At 35.5% G+C, this 21347-nt stretch overlaps 1 protein-coding gene across 4 annotated transcripts in view; it reads left to right on the top strand.

The window, feature by feature from the left end:
* grn (grain) overlaps window positions 1–21347 on the top strand; it is a 136914-nt gene that overhangs the window by 95299 nt on the left and 20268 nt on the right. For all 4 annotated transcript variants that reach the window (XM_065368744.1, XM_065368746.1, XM_065368745.1 and 1 more), the window contains exon 5: window positions 18343–18477. In XM_065368744.1, coding sequence (XP_065224816.1) covers window positions 18343–18477 — 135 coding nt within the window. The remainder of the gene's footprint in view (window positions 1–18342; window positions 18478–21347) is intronic.

The raw sequence follows: 21347 nt of genomic DNA, 5'->3' as shown, positions 1-21347 counted from the left end.
GTCGATTACCTGTTGAATGCAGCTAAAAGCGACGCGAGACGTAGTAGGTATAAGAAAAACCAGGCACTTACGAAGGAGAAAAAAAATAACTACTTATAACAACAAAAAGGTTCGCGAGAAGGGTGATCGTATAATAATATAATCTTTCATTGTTAATAGTATCAGGGTAGGAGGAGGGGTTTTAATATTTCAAAATCGAGCTACATTTTAATGGATGAGATTTTTCACCTGTCGTACTATACTACGTCAGAGTTGACATCACACAACCGAGGTATTTCCCTGTCTCGTAGGTGAGTATTTAAAGTGCTGGTCTTATGCTGATGGTCAGAAATGTCTCATTCTATGGCCTTATGTTCAATCGAGGAGACCAAATTCAGGGCGGAAATTCGTTATAAAAAAAATACGGTTATAAAAATGAGAAAAGGAAAAAAATTATTATTAAGATACACGTACGTATAGTATCGACCAGCTCAACGGCGCGGGCGGTGGTGAGGCGGTATATACTTATAATTTTTACAAGCACGTCGATTCGAATGAGTCGATGTAATGAATCAAGCGAACACGACCGCGTAGCACCACATCGCCACATTCGGTAACACCCCCAACAAACGCTAAATTATCAACCTATGTGGAAACTAATTTCAACTAGCGTGTAATTAAAATCTACTACAAACTTGTTTTTATTTATGTTACTACGAGTAATTACCGCTGGTACGAGCCACGTTGCTGCCCTTCCCTCAACCCCTCGACGTCCCTCTTTCGCGTAAAAATTTAATTAAGAATTTAAATTTTTCTCGTCCGCGCGCTGCTCTTCGATTAAATATAGAGTGAACGAAAATCGATACTGTGAGAAAATCTTTTCTCTCGAGATCGCAGCTTCGGTCGGTTACGGCTTTCGATTCTTTTAATAATATATAAATATATTGAAAGTGGTTCCTAAAAGGTTATATCTGCAGAACGACGCTGCGAAGGGGTTCACCGTTCACGTAAAATATTGCGTATCTTGCCTTGTACTGAGACAACCCTTGAGTGTTTATCATTGGTTGAAGCCGCGGAGTGCAAATAACCGGAACTTCGAGACCGGAAACCGATTTTGTCATTTGGGTTGTGACGACAACGTATTATAGAGGTACCGTATCAGCCGCCGAACACATGCTGGGCCATGTTAAAAATGGCTCCGAGGGTTTAGTTTTCTCAATGGAAGATACGTGTACCTAAATGGAAATATAGATAACCGAACTATAGTGATCTATCCTTTTGATCTGCCCGTAGGAAGTCAGAAGTGCAGTAAATGGCGTAGAATTTCACTTTAGAAAATGACCTTTGATAAAAACTTGACATTATACGTCTTAGTTCAACATTAAAAATCAAGAATGTGGCTTTTTAGCAGCATTGGAAGCAGTTTGGCAAACTTTTTGCTCCAAAACAGCGTGCTTCGTATATTAAGAAAATGGGCAGAGAGAAGGACTTGGCAATTTTTGGCTTCGTTCGAAATTTTTTTGAGAAAAATTCAGAAATTGACGAAGAAGCTAGAAAATTTCAATTTGAGAAAAAAAACCTCGCGATTCTTCTCTCTTGATTGGCCAAACGATGAGTGTATGTTGGGGGGGGGGGAGGGGGAGGGATGGCAACTTATAGGTATTCTCACATAGATTTGGATCGATTTTCGGATAATTGATGACTTTGAGATGGAAATTCTTTTCTATCGGTTTTGCACAATTTTGAAATTCATTTCTGAACGATTTTGAATCGATTTTTTGAAGATTTTAAAATGATACTATGAATGATCAGATTTGGATAGCACTCAGACCCCTTGAAAATATTTTACATTACCTACCAATGAAAAATTTTGCTTGACAAGGGATGAGTTATCGAGATTGGCAAAAAATGTTTGAGTCCAAACAAAGATACTTTGAAAGAGAATGAATAAAATCAAAATTTGTGCTGCTGAAATCAATCACTCGAATTTTGAGGAATTTTGAAAAATCAAATTCGGGCCAGAACGAGCTGAAAAAAATATAATTTTTTTTGTCGAATTGAGATGGAAAATTAAAATTAGGTAAGAACCATAATTTCGATCTCTTCAATCGATTGAAAAAATAGTTTTGAGTTGATTTCAGTGTCCTTCTTGAATCTCCAAAAAAATTTTGAAAGGATACAGAGCGTTGCCAGAAAAATTCAGAGTACAAAAAAAACTCAAGACTATTGAAAGATCACGAAGAAATGAAGCATAAACCACAATTTCAGGCACTGAAGTCGATTTTTCAAATTTTCAGGAATTTTGTTCAAATTAAATTCGGCTCAGAGGTTAAACAATTGAAATTTTATGCTTGATTGAGCTAGAAAATTAAAATTTTTGCTCAACTGTATTTATGATCTTCTGAATTGATTAGTTTCAATTCAATTTTAGTCCTTCTGGAGCCATCAGCACATTTTTGGAAGCACCTGGTTTCAATATGTCAAAATTCGACTTCCTTGACTGATCAGCTGTGCACTCATTTCTGTTCTCATTGTTATTATTGCGAGAATTATACTAGTTTGAACGCCTTCCATTTCCACCGAAACTGGATCAACGATTATCTGATCTCTGCTGTGTGTTTCGAGCCTGAGTAATTGGCCTTTCTGGCTCAGCTGGCCTCTGAGCAAACTCTTCAACTCGAGTCATACCATTCAACCTTTTGTTCAAAGATGTTGATATCTTGCAGTTCAATCTCAGTGAATCGTGGTCTGAGACTAGGTGTTAACTTGTAGTAAAATCATCATGATGATGTCTTTGAATGGTGAATTTGTGGTTTTCAGTACTTTCAACCACATCATTAACTCGGAGCATTGCGTGGTTGATGACGTTTTGCACACTGCCATATTTTCTGAAATGATTTCTCGCTTCATTTTACCTCTGAGGGCCTCAAGCACAATCGATGAAATCCTTTCTGAGTTGGTAATAATCAGTGTTATTCTCCTGTAGGTCTTTCCAGGGTGCCGTATGTATCAGCTTATCATCGATAAGCACCATCAGAGCATCGCAGTATTGACTTTGAAAAAAAAATTAGCGAAGTCCAAAAAAAGCTACAGGCTGTTAGGAGAATGCAAAAAAACATAGCACCGGTCAACATTTTCAAATGCTGAAGATGGTTTTTCAAATTTTGTAGGATGGTAAAAATCAATAACAAAATCAGCATTTTACCAACCTAATTGAACCCGAAAACTAAAATTTGATAGCTACTATGCACTCGGTTTTCGATCTTCAAAATCGATTGAAAGTAATTTCTATTAAAATTTCAACTTTTCTGAAGATAGCAGAAAATTTTTGGAAGGCTTCGAAGCTGGTAGAAGGATATTAAGTTCATGAGAGAGCATGAAAAAATATAATTCCAGCCAAAATTTCAGAAGCTGAAGTTAATTTCTCAAATTATGGGGAATTTTTAAAGATCGAATTGAGGCCAGAGGTGAAAAAAACTAAAATATTGCCCCTAATCAACTTGGAAAAGGGGAATTTCGGTACGCATCTTCTTTTAAGCCTACCTATAAAACAAATTAAAAGTATAGTAAAAGTTAATTTCAACCTTTCTACAGCTCCTGGAATTTTTTGGAGATTTTCGAACGCGACAGAAAAATTTTGGATTCAAATAAAGTGTAATCAAAATAGCATGAAAAAACACCCTACCAGACAAAACTTCAGTCACGTGACGAACCCATGGAATTTCATCATAAAAATTTACCAAAAATCAAATTTGGAAACAAGATGAAAAAAATTAGAATTTTACCTAATCAAGTTAGAAAATCTAAATTTGAGGTATACTCCATTTTCAACGTCTTAAACCAAAAGTCGACTTGACCAATACTCTGATAATCTAGATCTAGATATCTAGAAGCTTTCCAGCAATTTTTTTGGAAGTGAACAATTCTCACATTTTTTCGTTTTTGACCAAAGCTCGTGTACTTGATTTTTAAAATTTTTCCAAAATTCAGGTAGAAGACTTTGGCAAAAAGTTATTTTAGATGGAATTTTTTCTTTTTTTAGACATTATTATTCATTTTCTCGATCATCACGATCACGTTCGTAGCCCCTTCAGCTTGCAGGATATGCAAAAATTCATCCAATCAAATGCTCACTTTTCAATGTACCGCTTGCCTCTAATTTGTGAGATCAAAAATTCACTTCAACTTGTTCCCCCTCAGAATATCATTTGCTCCTGCAATTTTCAAAATTGGCAACATGTTCATCTCAAGTCGTATCAGTCAAATTTCAAGTCTGATTATTCACTTTTCGAACACCCTGTACCTGAATTTTGCCTTTCAATTTACAAAATGGGCAACATGTACATCTTTGATTTTTTCAGCTGATTTTTCAATCTGATCGCTCATTTCTCGAACACCCTGTATAGTCTGGTTCAAAATTTCGACCTTTCACCCCCTCTCCCTACCTCCCACCCTCCCTCCTTTCATTATTTCCATGCTAATAATCGTACGAAAATTCAGAAACATTGAGGTCAACTTATTCGTTTCTCTTTCTCAACAGAAATTTGAGCCAAAAATCTGAACAAACGTGAAAATTTTTAAATTCAATCTTTTTTCTTTGATTTGGACTCGATTGATAAAATTTGAAGTTTTTAATCGAACTTTTGAATTTTTCAGACCTAATGTAACACCTCACTCTTTTCCAATCTCGACAATGAGTTTTTAGTCAATCAGACCCTTTGAATGCTCGATAACTTTAGAATCAATTTGTTCAAATTCCGAACCAGTTGATCAAAAAAAAAAAAGAACAGAGAGAAACGGGTAATCACAGAGCTAATAAAAAGAGCACCCGCATACAAGGCCAATACACGGCGACCTTTATGTGTAGGTACTACAAGAAGAGTATGACTGATCGAGTGTCACAAAATCTGTCCATTTGGTTGCGTTTATACCTACTATATGACCAAACACGACAGCCATTAAAATAGTTTCTCGAATATATATCGTGAGAAATGTAGGTACAGCATAACATACGTCGATAATGACATCTCCAATATGCAAATGCGTATACGTATAAGATAACTTGTAGTAAACGTTGTGGTATAGAGATTGGGTAGCTCTTCTTGAGAGGAGAGCATTTACCGTGATGCGTGTACTCTGATTATTAAAAGAGTATCTAGCGAGAAGAAGTGAGGCAAGGTGTGGCTGTGTTGTGGTTCGCCTGAAGGTAATCTTTTCAGTGTTTTTCCCTCGCTCGTCGTCGCTATAAGTAAAGCTACATTTTATAGCAGAGACGAAGCTGAAGTCGGGTTGTTGGCGGAATTGATATAAATTCTAAAAGTTTCGAAGCGCGTATTGACAGCTGATTGTTAGCGTAAGAAGTAGTGTACGTGTAGATATCGCTGGGCTGCTGCAAGTTGGAACTGCAGATAGTGTATCTTGGGTCAGTACGTATAGGTATGGATCTCTCAGAAGACACTGACAACTTGACAACAAAACATTACAAGCTTCTTGGATCGCGTATGTAGTACCCTAAGTATATGATTGACAAGATGGAGAATCTGTACTCGTACGAGCTTTAAAGTCTAATTAAATTCAGGCATGTGGACGCGCGTTGCGGTTTTTTTTGTTTCTTCCAGTTGCTTCAGCGACTTCAGCAACTCCAGATCCACGTCCTCTCCCCGCCTCTGTTGTTCGGCTTGTCCGCTGCTGTCTCTTTGGTAGTGCTCGTAGTAGTACAAGTAGGTACTATTTGTGTTTATGCGCCACCATCGTCATCTCTTCGGCTGGCCGCCTGCGCCTTCTCTCTAATACATTTCATTCTTTCGAATTCGTTTTAAATTAACGTCCAACACTTTACGAATACTGACGTGGGATTTGATTCGTTGCGATGCGACGACGACGGGGTTCATTGAATATTCATCTATATACGTGCAGTCCGCAATGGTGCCAGTTCGCGGCTCTCCTAGGCCCTAGGCTGTTCAGTCTTCTTCATAGACAATAAACAGGCTCACATACTATAAGCCAAACAGACGAAGAGAAAATTCGCCTTCTCGTATTCGAGTAAATCGTGCTGGTGCAGATGTCGAGCCCGAATTTGGGCCAGTTTACGAAATTAATAACGTATTTTTCTCGTTCTCGCATCGCTCTGTGGTCAATGCACACTCTGCGAGACTTACCCACGTGACACACGAGCGTATTTTTCATTCTTCCTCCATCCTCGAATCTGTTACCGATCTTCTCGGGTCTTCTGTGAATCTCGGCTGAGTGATAAATTCACGTCGCCTGGACTCTCGGATGCGCTACGGGGGGATCATTTTTCACTTTTCCGTGTCATTTGTTACATCGTCGGTCGTCTTCGTCGTCGTGTACCACGAACGAAAAATAAAAAAAATACGATGACCGTGTGTGCGAATCTATAAGCATTCTTCGTCGTAAATTTTTTTCTTGAATTTTATCAACCGAGTCGTGGCATCGAAAAGATCGAAATTTTGGGTACTATTTTAGTGATCTGGCGATTTTCGAAATTTACAAAAAAATTTTCGTGAACAGAAGACAGGATATGGAATGTCCGGGAGTAATCTCATCTGATCTAGTCTGATCAGATTCAATCATTTTCCTCTGAGTGCCCTATTTTCCTGCACTATTTTAAAATTGGATTTTTAAAATTATGGTAAATTTGAAAATAAAATGTTAAAAATATTTCGAAATATTTAAAATCAGAATTTGCAAAAATCTGAAAAAAAACAGGTCCAAGATTTAATAGAAAAAGAATGAATGAGAATTTTTTGAGTTGGAAAGCTGAAATCTTGTATTCACCCTCTGGGTCATTCCACGTCAATTGGACCAAGAAGTGGTAGGGGGGTTTGACGATTTTTTTGAAAATTTTCCCGTAGAAAGACCTTCCGAAGGGATGACCAATGGCGCAAATCGCAGCCGTCTAGCCCATTTTTAAAAGCAGCCAGGGGGTGTCAAAGTTTTCAGTGAACCTAAAATATTATCCATTTCAGCAGTGGATTACTCGATAACCGCGATACCTACCAAAATGGAACTTTTTCCCGTAGTTAGGGGATTTAAAAGGCTTTTTGATGATGTCATAAAAATCGGTGTTGCCACTTTTTTTCGTACAAAAAATTAGCTCAAAAAGTTTCGAAACGTAGTTTTCATATCGTTCCGACTCTCAAAAATTCTGAAAAAAATATATTATGGACAACTTTTTATTCTGAACAACATATTAAAAAATTAGGATGGTAACATGTTGCAAAGTCGATTTAAAAAAATTTAATGTTTGCGAAAAAATGTGATTTTTTGATTTAAAACATGAAAAAAAGTTTTGATAGGTGAAGTTGAACCATTTGACCCCCATTTTTACGTATCTATTGAAAAAGTTGAAAAAACCCTTTCACTCGTTGAAATGAACTCCTCACAAAAAAATCAAAATTCGAAAAAATTCAAACATCAAAAAAAGTTCAAATTTATTCAGTTGTCTTAATTTGATCTCTTTCTGACGTATTTCATGAAAAAGTTGTTAGAAATTACACTCACAACAAAAAAATAAAAATTCGTTCATTTTTTGAATCTTTTCGCATTTTGATTTTTTTGTGAGGAGTTCATTTCATCGAGTGAAAGGGGTTTTTCAACTTTTTCAACAGATACGTACAAATAGGGGTCAAATGGGTCAACTTCACCTATCAAACATTTTTTTGATGTTTTAAATCAAAAAAATCACATTTTTTTCGCAAACTTTAAATTTTTTTAAATCGACTTTGCAACATGTTACCATCCTAATTTTTTAATATGTTGCTCAGCATGAATAGTTGTCCATAATATATTTTTTTCAGAATTTTTTAGAGTCGGAACCAGGGACTGAAAGCTAGCCGAAAGCTGAAAGCCAAAAGCCTAAAAAAGCCGAAAGTTTCATATTTTTCACCAAATTTCGGAAGTTAAAAGCTAGCCAAGTTTCATTTTGAAAAAGTCAAAGGCCAGCTAGAAGTTTCATTTCAAATGGCTTTTACTAAGCTTTTTTTTTCATGGTCTTCGTTACTGTTTTATTTTTACTAACTAAATTTTTTGAAATTTTCTAAATTAATAAATTGAGAAATTGGGCTTCCATGCTCCGAAGCATCAATTTATCATTCTAAAAAAATGAAATTTGTATTCGTTTACGAGAAAAATTGAATCAAAATTCACCACTTTTATTTTTCATTCTAAAATTAGTAAAATTTAACATTTTTCATTCAAAATTTCAGCTTTTAGAAAAGCCGAAAGCTAGCCAAAAGCTAGCCGAATTAATTGCAAAAGCCAAAAGCTAAAGCCAAAAGTTTCAGTTTTTTCTTTTGGAAGTCAGAAGCCGAAAGTCAAGTTTCATTTTGAAGCTTTCAGTCCATGATATCACCAAAAAGCCTTTCAAAATCCCTAACTATGGGAAGAAGTTTCATTTAGGTAGGTATCGCGGTTATCGAGTAATCCACTGCTGAAATGGATGATATTCTAGGTTCACTGAAAACTTTGACACCCCCTGACTGCCTTTAAAAATGGGCTAGACGGCTGCGATTTGCGCCATTGGTCATCCCTTCGGTAGGTCTTTCCACAGGAAAAATTTTAAAAAAATCGCCGAAGCCCCCTACCACTTCTTGGTCCAATTAACGTGTAATGACCCCTCTTTCAACCTCCCCTTCTACCCCGCCCAATCCATTGAAATCAGTTCTGAACTATTTCGAGTAGTTCTGAATCACCCAACAAATTTGATCCATAGAACTCGATGGAAAGCAACATGACCGGAGCTCCCATTTCCAAAATTTCTTCTAAAAATTGGCCAAAAATGCATAAAACACCTGGAAATAATTCAAAACTTGATGAAAAAAAATATAAAAATTATATTTAAGTATTAATGTAAAATTCTAAAAAATGACAATTTTTTTCAAATTGAATACATAAATTAGTGATTTTAAGCGGTAATTTTCAAATTCATGGGATTTTATTCACGGTGCGTTGCTTACCAATTCATAAATTTTATGTGAATTAAATAAACGCCGAATTTTCTGATTTCCTATAAAAAGGACACAATCGTGAATCGAATTTTTTCCCCTTTTTTTCTGCCAATGTAAAATCTCTCTTTTTTTTTAATGAATGGAAAAAGGAATGAAAAAGTCGATAGTTCTTTGGAACAATGCCTCGTTCGCCAAATACCATCCCCAAAATCAGTCTTCAACACGACGACGATACCTGGCGCAATCCTTATACAGATCATCTCGCAGTCCCTTCTTAGTTCTTTTGCAACAGATGAAATGAGCATGGAAGGGAAGAGGGAGGAAGAAGCTGCTAACTGGACATGATTTATGACTTAGCTCTCATGTACTCCAAAAACCACAACATTGTTGTTATCCTTTTACTACACGAGGTTCGTAGATTGTTGAAGTGTGTTTTTTTGCTTTTTCTGGAACCATCCTCGATGTTTGTCTTGCAAAGTCTACTCATGTAGGTTTACGAAAAGCGATATTTTATGTACCTATAACACGACTGACGACGATGATGTGCCCCCGTGTAACTCATATAGGTACCTAAGTCATATTTCAAGTCGAAGAATAGGGCCACTATTCACGATCACGTAGTAGGTATTTGAGGATTTCGTCGAAAAAATGAAAAATACCCGAACACAGAAAGCCAATCAATGTTGGTTGTAATTATTCGATCGGTGTAATATTTCATCGCGGATTTCAGGCAGGTAGGTGAGCAAAAGGTGTTCCCTTGGTGTAGAATCTTTGTCGCCGGATCCAGAGTTATACAAATTTCCAACATTGAAATAAACTACTACATGATATGGTGTATGGTGAGCTGGAACTAGTATACTAATTTCATCGGGTTATATAGATAGAGACTAGAGAGATGCGGACTCGATCGAGTGTAAAAGATGATCGATGATCGGGTGATCGCGAGTTGATGATTTTTTTCCCTCGTGTGTGAGGAATTTCGTTGTATTTTGTGACATGCTTGTTGTGGTTTGTGTATCGATACGTTATAGTACATATGTTTTTTTCTCTCTCGAGACGAAGGTCCAAAAAAATATGTAAGAGATTTATTTATACGAGTATCGTTGGGTATAGGTATAGTACAACGGTTGAGAATTTGTGGATCTGGATACGCGTATATATAGTCATCGGCGAACGAAATTTATTACCAGTATCAGGTAGACGCGATTAAAAATGAACCCAGTGAACGAAAGAGTAAAGGGAGAGTAATGATGAAGAAAAAAATACAAATATCGTAGCGTACGCGAGGATGAGTAAAAAAAAAAAAACAAACAAACTCACCAAATTAAGAGGGTATAAAAAAAAATATTTTAAATACCAAAGTCTCCGCGCGTTTATGAGAGAGGTGGTTTGTTTGTACTGTAGTACACCTCACAACAGCAATGACCAAGGTGTACGAGTGGAAGAGAGATAGAGTGAGAGGAGACCACGACTAAGGAACGAACGAACGAGAAATGCAGGTATTCTCGTTATTAAACACGTACTCGTAGTACAATCACTGGGTCGTGTTTTACAAGCCATACACCAAACAAGAGACATTTACAACATCAGATACGCGATTATAACCAAAAAGAAGACGATATATACACACATCGAGAGTTAGATAGATAGATAGATAGATAGATCTAGGCAGATAGGTACAGTACGATCAGGCTGTGAGGCATAGAGTTGAAAACAAACTTGATTAGTTTCGTAGATTCTCTCCTCTCTCTCTCGAAGATGACGTCACTGATAGTAAAATTTTAAACTTGTTTAATAGCCCGATGTCAATACCCAAATGATACTATTATATTTAAATATACGTGTAGAAATTGGTCTCGTCTCGTCTCATTTCTGTCCATTGGGTTGATCGTCGATTTGATTTCTTTCGATGTAGACAATTTCAGCCACATTTGATTCGACTGATCGTAAAAAAGTTTTATAAAAAATTTACTATTAATTCTCGTACTATAGACACGAGTATTTAATGGTACGTCAGATTTTTCCACAGTTGTTTAATTATACAAATTCATCTCTTAAGCGATCGTCTCTCTGCCACAAGATATAGCCAAAGGAGACAGAAGATGGTTCTAATTTTGATAGAATAAATAACGGCTCGATTGCTCGTCGTTAATATACTCTAATTTGTAACGTGTTGGTTTGGATTCTTGTTAGGTATTATTTTTTTTTCCTCATCTCAGCTCCCATTCTTTGCCTCTGTCATACTATAGGTAGATCGTGTTTGATTCGTTTGAGCATTTGAGCATGGAGTGAAGTGAGAAGAACAAAATAAAGATGCTATTTAATTATGCATCGATCCAGCTTTTTTTTTTGTAGCTTACGAGTGGAAATATTGGTAGTATAATCGATGAAGGTGCGTGCCATCGAGTATTTTTTTCCATCCGTATAAAAAAAGCTGGCGAATTGAGTGTGATAGACCCGTCATCGAATACCCACCAAACTTCCATGTAAGGTGATCTAGTAGTCTATACATGTTGATCGTGATACTATACCTACCTATAAAGCAGCATCGCTGTGAATTCAAGCGTAAACTCGTAAAACGCGCTATAATTAGCATCCAGCATATTTGACCAGTGTATTGTAGGTACTAGTAGGCCTATACTTGTGATATCAGAATTTGAATTCGTAATTTGAAGGCGAGGTGGTTGAGCTGAAAACCTACAGAATTTGGAAACTGATTTTAGGAGGAGGGAGGGGGGGGGGGGTTAAAAGTTTGATTTTTCCACCAGTGTCATTTTCATCTTCCGTTCTTCCTCATATCTTACATATAACATTTCAACCAAATACCTATTGAACGAAAGGTGAAAAAACATGGAAAAAAGTTGTGATAAATTCTTAGGTAATTTGTCAGAGACTTTTAAAGATTTGAGAACAAATTTGGTCAATTTCCAGCATTCAGAGTATCATGTAATCTAATTTCACAAAATTATTAGCCATTTGTCGTACTTGAACTGCATGGGTAGGAAATCATTTTTTTTCAAAGCTATGTTGTGGAGGGAGGGGTGGTTATAATTTACAATTCGAAAAATAGAACGACATCATAAAGAAATAGATTTTTTTAATAGTAAGTATCAACATTTTTCAAATTTAATCAATAGTTTTTTGAAATTCTAGGGCTCGTGCTATTTTTTTTTCGAAAAAAGTGACTCTAGTAACCTAAAGAGCTCAAAAAAGTAACCAAAAAAGTGACAAAACATGGACAATACATTTTAATGCAGGAAAAAAATCACCAAAAAAAAACAGAACTTATTTTCGTTTTTAATCAAAATCTAAAAATGAAACTCGATGGAAATTTGATTGTTTTCAGCAAAAAGCAAGATATTTTAGCAATTTTTCTCAATTTTTTCCAAAAAAGTTGAACTACCTACAAAAATTTTGCAACTTTTTGACTGAAAAAAACACAATTTTTTGGCAGTTTTGGGCCAAAAATTGAGATTTCACGATTTTTGGCAATAATAAATTATACGAGACTGTTGACAATTTCAGCAAAAAGAAAAAGTTTTTTTTTTTTTAGCAAGTTCTGGTGAAAAAACGACACATTAGAATTATATTATTGGGAAAGAGTGAGAGTTTTCGGATGCGAAAAACGAAACAATTTTTAGCAATTTTTTGCAAAAAAAAAAAAAAAAAAAAAGGAAAGAAAATTCTCGACAATTTAGACCAAAAACGAAACTTTTTGCTATTTTTGACAGTAAGTGACACTTCGACAATAATTCCAATAAAAGGCAAGGCTTCTTAGGCATTTTCAGAAAATTTGCTAAAAATCGAGTTTTTTAGCAAATTGTTTGGTAAATTTTTTCATTATGAGAAATGGAAAAATCTGTTTGAAGTAATCACAAAATTCCCAGACTTTTCCCTAACTTTTCCAGACTCACCAAATTCTCTGGCTTTTCCAGATTACAGACAGCAAACAACAAAATTGAAAATACGAGTAATGATAACTTGTGGGCTGTATGTACTTATATTATGCTTTGGTAATTTCAAATCTTGAAGATGGTCACGTTTTTTCTGAATATTAAGGGTATTCTCTACCAGTTCGAAATATGAAGCCGATTTGTTCGTTATTTTCATCGTTCGTTCATAAGATTACGTGTAATCAAATGAACGAATTTAGTCGTACTTATGTCCCGAGACCCGCTCCCATCAGAACTTTGGACGGGGATTTCTCCGTGAATTTTCAAAATTCTTTCAATTTTTTTTCACCAATGCTAATATTTTATCATTGAAAGCGAGGGTATGTAGCCATATTTTCTAATTTAGCTTTCCCAACGGAGATCTGAGCATCAATAGTACCTCCATTCAATTCTCAATGACGGCCACAAAATGACATAAATCAAAAATATCTCGACATACCCTCGCTTTTGAATGTTTTCTGAGTAAAATAAACCAAACCCCACGAAAATCCGTCCAATAGTTTTTGCACAATGCCCGGCCAAAGTTCGTAGTTTTCATCAAAAATCACTACTGATAACAGGGGGTAGAGAATAGCCTTAACAAATTTCTCAAACTTTGATGTAATGCATTGAAATCAGATGAATATTTTCAATATTATTGCCTTCTTCGGTGCATGCTAATAAATTTCTGGCAACGTCGTCAAGTTTGATTTTTAAGTCGTGTATGTCGCACAGTTCCACGTTGATGATTTCCCAAATTGGTATTATTGAATCAATGTCAAGCTTTCAAAGATTGCTATAAGTATGTAAGATGTTCAATACGTTTCGATTATTTGTATTTGTTGAAGTCGAAGTCGAGTAATCAGTTTTGAGTTATGCAGGTTAGATTTTGAGAGCGTTCAAGTTATAGAGGTCTTACAAAATGAATGAATATGCAAAGTGGCTAACTCCAAGTTTTGACCAAAATGAGTGATGAGTGTCATCTGATTTTTCTTCACTTAATTCATACGTTGAAATCTTAAAAACACGCTTGTGCAGGCCCATTTGTCTATTATCTGTGGTTGAAGTTGGGAAAATTATCTAACTCCACCAAAGGATAAACGCACTGTGTATTTACATTTAGTTAGCTACGCAAAACTGTTTCATTTTTACATCACATGAAAATGAGTTATGAACACTTTGTAAATAACTTCCGACATTAAAAATTAGGTACCTCAGGTGAATTCATTGGTGTAGTATCAGCGTTTGAAGATGGGAAAAATATCTAACTCCACTCAAAGTGGCTTAAAATGTGTCAAGTGAAAAAATTTTTAGCAGATTTTTTTTTTACTTTAATAAATAACCTTAACTATGTGGCACCCATCAATAGTTGATTACGCTGTTTTTCGCATTTCCTGAACTATTTACAAAAATGGAGTTGGCCACTTTGCATATTAAGACAACGATATGTAAGTCCATAAAAGATAGAAGTAAAGTTTGAGTTGAAATATTCGAGTTATAGAGGTAAACACCCGACAATGTATGGCTTATAGAGCCTTTCTCACTATTTTTGGCAAAAGTTTAGCTTTGAGTTACAACTGTGATATGTAAGTGCATAAAAGGTAGAAGTATGAATTGAAATTTTTGAGTTATAGAGGTAAATGCCCGACGATGTACAACTTATAGAGGCTTTCTAGCTACAGTGGAGTCTCGATAACTCCGATAACTCGAAGCAAAGTCTGTTTCCCTTCAACTCTCCATAAGACCCAATGTAAAATTCACTTCTTTACCTTGAAGTAAAAAGTCCAAAAACTCCGATAACTCGCAGTAGAATTTTTGAAAAAGACAAGAAAAAACCTCTGTAAGTCCAACGTTGCCAACGTTTTGCCTCTATAACTCGAATTTCTAGTTGAAAACCATGTAAATTCGAATCACATTGATACAAAACTCTTTCTCATTCACATATTGGTTATCTTCAGTGGTCTTTACTCAAATACATACTCGTACATAGGTATAATATGTGTTTCCATTTCATTCTGGTAAAAAAAAAAAACACTCATCTAATTCAAACCTTCGCTAACTCGAAATATACCAAAAATTAACCTCTATAACTCGAACTCCGATAACTCGAAAACGCTGATAACTCGAAGTCAACTCCTTCTCCCTTCAGCTTCGAGTTATCGAGACTCCACTGTATTTTCGGCAAAGTTTAGCTTTGAATTACGACTGGTTTGTGTAGTCAATTTCGACCTATCCGAGTAAAGTTGACATTGAGTGTTACAGAGATTTCAAGGGGAATGGAGGTTGGTTAGGCTAATAGAGGTTTTCAAGTTGAAGAGTTTTGAGTTATCGAGAGCATACTGTAATATGTACATCAGGTCTAACCAAAAATTAAGACAAACAAAAAACTGAAAGATAAAAATTGAATAAAAAATTATTGTAGCTAAGTCTTGATAAAAAAAAACAACAACAACAACTCAGAAATGAAGCATAAAAAATCAAAAAAAATCAAATATTTAGAAATTTCAATTTTGAAAAAGAAAAGAAAACGCTTTCAAAAATTCGCCTTTTGAGAAGTAAAAAAACAGGGGTTTCTTTCATCATCAGGTCCTTGTTTTGCCGAGTCTCTGCCCCCTCCCCCCCCCCATCGACAGCCCTGATCATTGACACCTTCACTTTGCACATAAATTGGACAAAAAACTCTTCTTCCTCCTCTGTTGAATGGAAAATGAAGCAGATAATACATACAATATTTTAGTGCGAAAAACATCCTCAGATACACACATGTAGGTAAGTCGAATCAAACGCATACAAATAGCAGAAAATCCGAATAAACCAGAATAAAAAATACTCAGTGCAGATTTAACACGTGTGTAGGAAAGTACGACTATAAAATATATGTACCTATGGTACCTTGTGCAGAAGAGACCCGAAGAAAAATACGAGATATACCGTATAGTAGACAGAAAACTATATGACCATGCCGAGATTACAAAGATGCCCGAAAAAGCCGACTCTAACCAACACGATGAGATCGAGCATCGTCGACGATGGAAATGATTCACGCTGCTCGTAGTCAGTTTTCAGTTCAGCCAAAGCCATAAAGTAACCTTAAAAAATGTCACCACCACGCCGCCGTCGCGTACGCGTATTCGGTTGTCAAGAATAAGAAAAAACTGGCGTCTAGGTTTTGTCTTATACGTAGTATGTAGTATAGTATCCTCTCTTTTTCGAGAAATATATTTTTTGGCCAGTCTACAGACACTGACAGTTTTCTGTGTGTGGTTTGCTGCCGCGTGTCTATCTTTCTTATGCCAGGTACCAGGTAGATGATTCTCCTCCACTCGTATTTTGTGTATTTGTGGCAACTCGTGGCAAGGTGTTCGTAAAAGTTGTAGTTGAACCGCTCTGTATACCTCTTATATCAGTCACGAAATTATAATTGCCCATACGAGTTAACAAAACAAAATGCTGTAATCTACACATGATTGTCTTACATAGGTACTCGTAAATACAGCGGCGGAGACTTTGTTTGTACTTCGTACCCTCTCTCCATTGGATCAGTTCTGTTCTGGAGTATTATGCGGGGTTCCTTTTATCGTATCTGGAAGCGTGTGTATGGTACCGTTGTTAAATGATGGATGGCTGAGGGACGAACCGACAGTTTGTGTGCTGAATTAATAACTGTGTCGTGTGAATGAAGAGTTGTTTTTTTTTCGAGTTTCGATATTTTTTACGAAAAAGCTGCAATTTTTAGCATAAAGTAAGAATATTGATCATTTTTTACCATTTTTTGGCTAAAAGCAGGATTTTTTGGCAATTTATTATCAGGTTTCGGCCACGGTTCTGGCAATGATGGACCAAAGCTCCAATTCCTAACCCACTTAATCGACTTGGGGTACTCTCAATCCCACCAAGACCTTATAAAATTCCAAAAAAATTCCCATCAACACACCACAGAGGAATGAAAACCGCCCTGATCCCAGAATCTCAAGAATTCAGGCACTAAAGGGGCAAACAGATCGTCTAGGCGCTAACAGTATTATAATCAAGGACCCGAGAACCACCCCTTTAACAATCCAACAGTTTAAAAGCGATTACTCGACCATAATGGAAGTAATTTCGCGGCCACGCTGTCGATTATTATTACGTTAGAGATTGAAAAGAAGGTACCGAAAAAAAAATCAAATCCATATACAATAAAAAAAGCCAAACATTAAACCCCCTACCAGGTTATACAATGAGTCAAGCATGACTATGCTCAATCTGGGTACACTACGGAGATATAGCCGGAGAAATCGATAAAGAAAAAAAAAACCTATACCCAGTCAATCTGTCAATCTGTGAGCTGTGTCTCGTTGGAACATATGTTTCTCTTTAAAGCTTGTATGTACTAGTAGATGCCACACGATGTCAGTATATATATGGTACGCCCTTGCCACCTCGCCTCCTCATCTGGAAACGATTTTTGATTAATTGAACCATCTTCCCAGTTCCCAAAAGGTTGCTTTTTTCATTTATCGCCGAGATTCCATTCTTTAAGCTTTCCTCTTTCTCTGTGACTCTCTTCGCCGAGTCCGCCCTTCTTCTTCTTTTGCTCAACTTGTAATTATCAATGAGCCGGGGATTTACCGCTTTGGTCGCAGCTTCATCAACAGCAAAGTATGCCTGCCTGTGTATTGTATAATATTATGTTTATAATAACGAAAGACATATTTCGACGTATGGACCTCGATCGAGAGTTGGCGTTTTGCTGCCATCTCCCTCCCCTTGGGCATCGTTTCGCTCAGCTTTTAAATATTTTGGTCGACAATGACAGCTCGCCTTCTCCTTCTAAATACATCTCACAGTGCTCGTGTGTAACATATTTTCATCCTAATGAATTAATTCCGATATACGTTTATACTATAGTCAGTTTATCGCCTCGAGCTAACTTGATTAGTTCACCGCTCGCCGGTGACTAGAGGAAAATAGGCAGCGAACGTCTAATAGTATAGTAACAGTTGTGTGTATACTAAAAATACTACACTACACATTATAATACATTTATAACTACTCATTTTCTTAATGAGAGTAACAACCGCACACCGCATCGAGTCTTGGGTATATTTTATCTCGCTATTAATTTGACGTAAAATAAGATACACCTTCGACTACCTATTCGGCGGAATAGAGATGGTAGTGGCACTTCTCATCGTCATCTTCCAGCAGAGATCTCAATCTCATCGATATTTTAACGATAGGTAAATTTTTTCACCTCAAAATATACGTACATAAATATCGAGATTCGAGTTTTTTTGAAACCAATTCAGAGGGTAAAAAAAATGGCGATTCGGTGAGACACGAGAAGTACACACAGAGAGATAAAACCGGTTTCTATGTATAGCAATTTGCGACAAATTTTTCAAACTTTGAAAAAAAAAATAGGTACCTAACTATACGGCGGATTAATAATATAAAATGTGATTGATTTGTTGTTACAGTCGTTGCAATCTGCTGCCAGAAGAGCGGGTACCAGTTGCGCTAATTGTAAAACAACAACAACAACTTTATGGCGGCGGAATCAAAATGGTGAACCAGTTTGTAACGCTTGCGGATTGTATTACAAATTGCATAATGTAAGTATAGAAAATTTTATACGAATGTATTTTTTTTGGGTAAGGGTTAAAAATTTGCATAATTTATATCTCAATTTGAATTTATCGATTTGAAAACATCGGTTAGCGATTAAAATCACATCAAAGTCGTAATCACCTGCACGTGAAAAAAATTACAGTATTTCTTCCTAAAAGGTACCTAGACCTACGAGTATCAATGATATGAAGCATGTTTGGGTTCATTTATTCTCTTCTCCTCAGCTCTCTACATACAAGCAAGAAGCTGCTCTCTCCATTTATGCTGAAATTTTGATATCAACTACTCAATTGAGTATTACAATATTTTAAAACACAAAATTCACGATTTTTCTCCCATTTTCTCGAAGAATTAGGCGAAAAGGTTTCAAAACATGATTTTTAAGGATAAAAAAGCTGCATTCTTCAAAATCGTAATTTTTTCTATTTTTGAGTTTTTTTATGAAATTTTATTTGGCACCCACTGAATTTTTCTGGCCAAAAATCACGTTAGTTTTCATTAAAATTTAAGAAGAGTATTTCAGGGTGTCCACTCATTTCTGGAAATGATTTTCCCTGACGTTTCCAGGTTTTCTAGACCAATTTTTCCATTTTTCCAGACAATTTTTTTTCATTTTCTATGCTTACCCCACACTTTAATTGAAAAGGATTGGGGGGGGGTGTAATTTTATTTCATAATCTTCTCTTCGAACTGGATACTTCTTTGGATATAAAAAACATCTAAGCTTCGATTATCAACTTTTTAAATTAAAAATAAATAAATAAAACATGCATCAATTTTGGCCAATTTATACACTACCTATTCATATGACTTATAAAAAATTTTCTTTTGTTTTTTGGATTTTGAGAGGCCTGAAAATATGAAATTTGTTCATTTGAAAACAAGAAATAAATTGGCGCGAGCGAAGCGAGGGCTAGAACTTTTGAAAGTTTTTACTTCGAGATGTCTAAAAACGAGTTTTGTTTAATGCAGAGTTTATTTTTTGATTTCTTAAATTTTAATATTGGAATGATGTTTTTTTTGAAAGAAGTTACTTTGGAAAAAGAAAAGAGAACAGAAAATCGTTTCAAAATTTTATTTTATATTTTCTATTTTTTTTTTTTTTTTTTTTTTTTTTTTTAATATTTTGTACAATACCTCTGAAATTTAGACTCCAGAAAGCATCAAATCAAAGTTTTAGGCATCTTATCTCAAATTTTGGAATTTGGAGCTGTAGGAAATTTCTCGAAAATGAAGCCTCTTAATAGAGAAAATTCTAATGGCACAGAGTGGATTGGAATTTCAATTCCCTACAATTTCGGTTTTTATCATTTTTGTACTAAACCTCTGAGTTCAGTCTGCAGAAAGCCTCAAATGGAGCGTTTCACTTGAAATTTTGGAATCTAATTTTTCCAAATATCTCAAAAATGAAGCCTCCTTGAACCCCCCCCCCTCCCTCCCCTTAATGGCACAGAATCGATTGGAAATTTGATTTTCCACAACTTCGATTATCATCATTTTCGTCGTGAACTCTTTTGATTCAGCCTACAGGAAGCCTCAAAATTTCAAACTTTTCATTCCAAATTACAGAACTTTTGAGGTTTTTTGCAAATAATTGAAAAATGAAGCTTCTAAGAATGAAGGGGGGGGGGGTGTTTGGGAATTAAGGCAAAGAGTTGATTGGGAATTTGATTCTTTACAACTTGCTTATAAACGTTTTTGCCCAGAACTTCTTAATTCAGCTTCCAAAGTCTCAAAATTTCAAACGTCTCATTTCATTTTCAAAATTTCCCCAATTTTTTTCCAAGTATCTATCTCCAAAATAAAGCCTCACAGAGAAAAAGGTATCTACTTAATGGCACAGAATCGATCGGAAATTTCATTTTCTGCAAACTCAGTTCTCATATAATTTCAATTGTTAAACTTTTTTTTAGTCTCCAAAGGTCCTTATAATTTCAAAATGTCCCACTTCAAATTTCAAAACTTTGGAATTTTTTGTAAATATTTCAGAACTGAAACCTTTTAGAGAAAAAGCAAACAGTTTTTCATCACTTTAATTCTTATTGCTGCTAACTTTTCGGTTCAGTATTCAGCCTCCAAAAAATCTGGAAATTTAAAGTGCCTTATTTCGAATTTCACAACTTTTTTTTTGCAAAAATGTGGAAAGTAAAGCATTTTAGAGAAAAAAATTAACAGAATAAAGTCTTTTGGAAATTCAATTTTCCACAACTTTGGTCCTCAACAGTTTTCATTTTGTTATAAAACATCATAAATCGAAATTTCTGTTCTCTGTCAAGAAAATGAAAAAAGTTGAAAAAAAAATTCTAGAATCAGGGCCCCTCATTCCCTCCTCAACAGGATTTCATAAATAATACTTTTTACTCAATTACCCCAAAGAAGAGATTGGGAAGGGGAGATGAACTTCTCAAAAAGTAGCATCATCGTATGATACTTACCTGAATTCTCAAAAATCAGACAACCTAGTAACATTTTTTTGACATTTTTCGCCCTTTTTTGAGAAGTTTGGGCCCACAAAAATACCTTTCTATCCTCTACAGATATCAAAATGGGGCCTTGCAACGTGTTTTTGATCAAAAATGGACCATAAATGACATCTTTTGGAATAAAATGACCATTTATTTAATTTATTCACAAATTCATACAATTTTTGGGATATCTTAGTGAATTTTTAATCCCTATGAAGGCCTCAATCAACTCAGAGAAAAATTGCAAATTTCTGAAATTTAAAACTTTATCTACTCGTGACAGGAATCCGAAATTTTGGTTACCCAAACCTCATTTTTTAGTACACAAATTCATTGCTTGGAGTGGTGTAAACATGTTTTGGCGTTTTCAGCAAATTTTTGGATTCTCC

Source organism: Planococcus citri, chromosome 5 (assembly GCF_950023065.1).
Source record: "Planococcus citri chromosome 5, ihPlaCitr1.1, whole genome shotgun sequence".
NCBI classification, from domain to species: Eukaryota; Metazoa; Arthropoda; class Insecta; order Hemiptera; family Pseudococcidae; genus Planococcus; species Planococcus citri.
This window is presented reverse-complemented; position numbering and strand designations above follow the sequence as displayed.